This window comes from Gossypium arboreum, chromosome 8, assembly GCF_025698485.1.
Source record: "Gossypium arboreum isolate Shixiya-1 chromosome 8, ASM2569848v2, whole genome shotgun sequence".
NCBI lineage: Eukaryota > Viridiplantae > Streptophyta > Magnoliopsida > Malvales > Malvaceae > Gossypium > Gossypium arboreum.
In genome coordinates this window covers 105,473,139-105,478,226 of record NC_069077.1, presented here as the reverse complement: position 1 = coordinate 105,478,226, position 5,088 = coordinate 105,473,139, and the positions used below count along the sequence as shown (strand labels likewise).

Below are 5,088 nucleotides of genomic sequence, written 5' to 3'. Positions count from 1 at the left end.
GTAAAATTCCAGCAATTCGTAAACTTAGCTGTATAGAATCACTTAAATTTTTATTCAATATATTTTAGCTTCAACACTACACTTTTTTATGACATGCTGTAGTTTGATTGGATATATGAAAACTAGATTTCATATAGAATATTGTAGTATTTTATATGAAATATAAATTTATAATACGTTGAAAGTAGAGAACCTTAGAACTATTCTATTCGAGCTCTATGTTCCATAGAGAAGGAAATATAAAAATAAATCATATATTCTTCAACTCCCAAATTTTGATGCTGCCACTCACCACCACCATCTTTAGTGTCGTTTTGTGTGGTTTCTTATCTAAAAACGTGAGGCGTGGACTCATCAGAATGATGACCCGAGAAAAACTAGCGCAAACCCTCGAAAGAAAAAGAAATTATGAAACCTAAGAAAGTAAAATGGAAGCTTTGAAAAACTTTGTCCCACCAACAAAAACAAAATGTGCCAATCATAATCGAACATGCTTGCCACCCCATAGTTGAAACTTTTATACAAACTCTCTCCTTCTTTATCCAACTACTACTAACAATAAATAAATAAAATATTTTAATTTCATATATATAATACGTTGTGAAATCCTTGCTGTACATTGGCCTCCTCACCTCAACGAACGCTCATTCAGTAATGGATAGTGCTCGAATGCGAGGCTGCTATGGCGCAATCATTGTTTCCCTTTTGCTCATATCAACCACTCAGGCTGCTAACTATCTGAGCCTGATTAATCAGTTCTTGGCTCCTCAAAATGCTGCTCGTGTGGCCATCAGAATGCGGCCATTGGTGTGGGATTCAAGGCTGGCGCGTTATGCTCAGTGGTACGCCAACCAAAGGCGGAAAGACTGTGCATTGAGGCACTCCAATGGACCTTACGGGGAGAATATCTTCTGGGGTAGTGGCAATGGCTGGACGCCGTCCCAGGCGGCCGTGGCGTGGGTTGCAGAAAGGAAATGGTACAATTACTGGTCTAATTCATGCACCGGAGGGGAGGAATGCGGGCACTATACACAAGTTGTGTGGGGCAGAACCAGGAGAGTAGGGTGCGCCAGAGTGGTGTGCGATGGAGGGAGGGGTGTTTTCATGACTTGCAACTATGATCCTCCTGGGAATTATATTGGTGAAAGACCTTACTGAATTCTTAGTTCCCATTAAACCTTTTTTTTAAGTGGATGTTATGTGAGATTTAAGTTTTTCACATTGCCATATATATGCGTGGGGTTTTGTGTTTTCTGTAAGTCCTTACTAGACCTTTTTTCCCCTTTTCAATTTTAATTTTCTAAGTTCACATATTGGTTTGCTATTGAAGCTCCGGAATAAACTAATAAATGGAACAACAAACCAAAAAAAAAAAAATCTTGATTTTCGTAACCAGATAATTTTTTCAACATTGGAACTTGTTGCCTGAAGTGTGATTGTTTCTTGCTTACCTATTTTTAGTTTTTTAGGCTTCTGTCTGTCTTCAATAATTTCTATTAGAAATGTCAAGGAAAAATGCAACTAATATATGTGCGAAATACCATTATGTAGCGTTTCCTTCAGTAGAATATAAGATTATTTGGTTTGGTTAATTTAGTTGAAATGTAAGATTTAAGTGTATAATTAATCGAATGTAAGATTATTTAGAAAGGTATTTTACTCTATTATCTTTATTATACAATTTTTAAAATATATATTAATCCGAACCGATCATATTGAATAGGCATAATGACTTCCCTCCAACCTTACAAAAAAAATAGGAGTCATTTTAATTATCCATTTAAATTTTCATCTCTTTTAGCTCTTAAACTTATATTATTTGTCAAATTACCTCAAAATATATGAAAAAATTCACGTTTGTTAACTTTGCTAATATGGCATACACATGGATTGCCACATGGATACCATGTCAGTAATTAATTAATTTTTAAATTAAAAAATAAAAAAGTATTTTTTATACTCTTTTAATAATTTTTAATTTCTTAAAAATAGTTTTTAAAATATATTTTGAATCTTTAATTTCTATATCCAAAATCACTTTATTTTCATAAAAATTCTTTATTTGAAAACCTGTCAAATTTTTCTCGAAAATTTACAATATCATCTATCGAAATAGTGCCACGTTTCTAGCAAGAAAATTTGGGGTGTTACAAGGTGACCCCTTATATATACCCTGAAACATGAGGGACTAGGGACCTTTCCTTTTCTTCCCCTAGAAAAACCTAAGTACCAACCTAGCTTTCATATCCTTAAACATCATAACTTCAGCTTTATGCATGCCAATGGTGAATCGACACTCCTATCTCCTCCTTGTTATATACCAATATCAACAATTGGTGCAATGAGCATGGATCGAACACCATGGTTCACTCGCAACCAACCAAATTCTAGAACTCCTTTCAATCTAGACATAGTCCCAATAGCTTCACAAGCCATTCAATAGTCGCCACTCAACCTAGACCAGTAACAAACCACCCATAATCACTATCAACCTCTACTAGGAACTTCCTCTACAGTTCCACATGGTACTATACTTATCCACCATGCTATTAGTTTTCATCACCACCATGGTGGTATGCTCAACCTACTCTAGGAAAGAACAATGTCACCAAACGAATAAACCTTCCAAAATCCCAACTTCAGCTCTTAACAGTTCATTGAGATGCAAGAGAAAATGAGGTTCATTGAAGCCTATCTTTTAGAGTAGCAATGCCTCTACCAAGAACAATAGGAACGACAATACCTATTGGACCAAAAGAATGCCAGGAATGAGCATATATATCATTGAAGAGCCCAGAGTTGGTAGAGACCTTGATAGGATGAACCATCTAGCCTAGAAGGAGGAAACAACTGAGTATTTCCTCTAAAGACAAAAAAACTAACAATCACCAAATGACCCTTTACACCAACCTCAAGATCCCCCCACTCATCATATTCCTAAGATAGGGGTCTTATGACCATGTTGTTAGAAAAGTTCGATTTAGAAAATAGTTTCCAGTCTTAGCAGAAATTTAAAATTTTGAAAAAATAGTCGGTTTGTGATATTTTAGCAATAATTTTTTTCTTGAAATGTACATGTGCTTTTTGTGAGACTGATTTGAATCATTCCCAGATTTCAATAGAATGACCTTCTCTGTAACATCCCGAAAATGGGGGTTAGTAGAACTGGGTTTGGGAATCAAAAGAGAGTGGTCATGCCCTAATTTTTTAGATTATCTATGCGTTTTTAGGAATAAATGAGGTATTGGTTTGTTGGATAAGTGTTAGTGAAACATTCCTTGAAACCCAAGTTTAAATCCCTTCTCTCGCATCACTTTTATTATTTTGCTACTTTTGCCTTAAACCCTAATATATGACATACCTTATTTTTAAAATAAATATTGCAAAATTATTTCAAGAATAAGGAAAAAGCCTAATGGTTAAAAGAAATATGAGAAAGCATGGAAATTAAATTTGGTCCCAAGTTTGAATAATTTCCCTTGTGAAATAATTAAATTTTGCAAAATCCCTTTTTTTTTTAATGTGTGTGCCATCCATACCCTTGAACGCTAAGCATAAATATAATTTTTTATTGTATTTTTTAGCCTTTAATTCAATTTTTCCCTACCCTAGTTGTTCACCCTCTTCCTTTCCTCTTTTCTCTTCAATTTTCTTTCTTTCTCCCATTGTTGTCATCGCCTACGCCTGCCATTTTACCATCTCTTTCTTCTTGTTGTTGCATCAAGATTGCGCACCATATCCTTTACTCTATTGCTTCCATTTATTCTCATCTAAACTAGCCCTAAATCTGAAATCTTGAACCCCAAGATCTATCCCAAACATTTCCATGAAAGTGCCATTACTGTTTCTCTCAACTAGCTTAGGTAAGATCTCTTTTCTCCTCAATTTTTGATTAATCTGGTCAATTAAAAACCAAATTTTTTAGATCTGGAATTTTAGGGATTTTAAATGATTTCAAAGGTAGTTTTTTTAGGTTTTAATGAAATCTCAAACTATTTTAAAATTTAGCCCCAATTTTGGCCACTACGGGTGGTGGTGCGTATGCTTATGTGCAAGAAAATTATACTAAAACATCATCAGCTATAGCTCTGTTAGGATCCATTTACTATACGAAAACACATTTTCAAATGTCAGAAGTCATCACACTATCGCAGTAAATATTATAGCATGTATAGCTAGACTCACACATGCTACGTTATTCCTAGAATCGACTAAACCGTAGCTCTGATACTAATAAAATGTAACACCCCTAACCCATATCCATTGCCAAATTAGGGTTATGAGGCAATACCGATCATCACAGTTCAAACTAATATGCATTACATTTTACAATTCAGTATTATAACCACATCAATACTCATATCATTTTCAAATATCAAATCTTAAACTTCATATCATTCATTTGATAACATGATTAAAACATAATTCAAAGTATATATATACCAAGCAAATTAAAAATTAAAATATATATATATATATATAACATATAACAAATTAGCAGTTTCATTAATTGAATATCGAACCCATTTATTATTATTATTATTATTATTTTCCTTATCTATTCGGCTAACTTAATTCCTTTCCACCTATTAGTAAACTCACAAGTAACTAACACTTTTGTATAATCATACACATGTACATATCAACCACAATATAAGCAAACATAATTATATGTAATAACCAATAAGTACTCAACTAATATATCATGAACAAATACCAAGGTATACATCAAATACACACCATGCATAAGTCTTGAATTTTTACCTAACAAACAAATGATCTACTTTAGCTCAATTAACAACCATTAAATACCATATGGCCGAATCATATGACAAGCTTCATAAACATCATACAAATTGGATACACTTTCGATATAAACTCAGACCAAGATCAAACATATATAACATAACCAAATCATCCATACCACCTCTGAATACAAGCATATAACACAAATTATAATCAACCATGGCACACAACATGATAATCGAAATAAACTAAAACTACAATTTAACCAACACCAAAACTCAAGCATAGAAATTAAGCCATTTTCGCATGGCTCCCATTAAAACACAAACCGAAATACAATAT

General features: G+C 33.5%; 1 protein-coding gene across 1 annotated transcript; it reads left to right on the top strand.

Annotated features, from left to right (window-relative positions):
- The first annotated feature begins 474 nt into the window (after positions 1-474).
- On the top strand, positions 475-1,313 carry LOC108464815 (pathogenesis-related protein PR-1-like). The gene has a single exon (XM_017765088.2). It carries the CDS (start codon positions 655-657, stop codon positions 1,156-1,158), a length of 504 nt encoding a protein of 167 aa, XP_017620577.1. The 5' UTR covers positions 475-654; the 3' UTR covers positions 1,159-1,313.
- Positions 1,314-5,088: the final 3,775 nt, after the last annotated feature.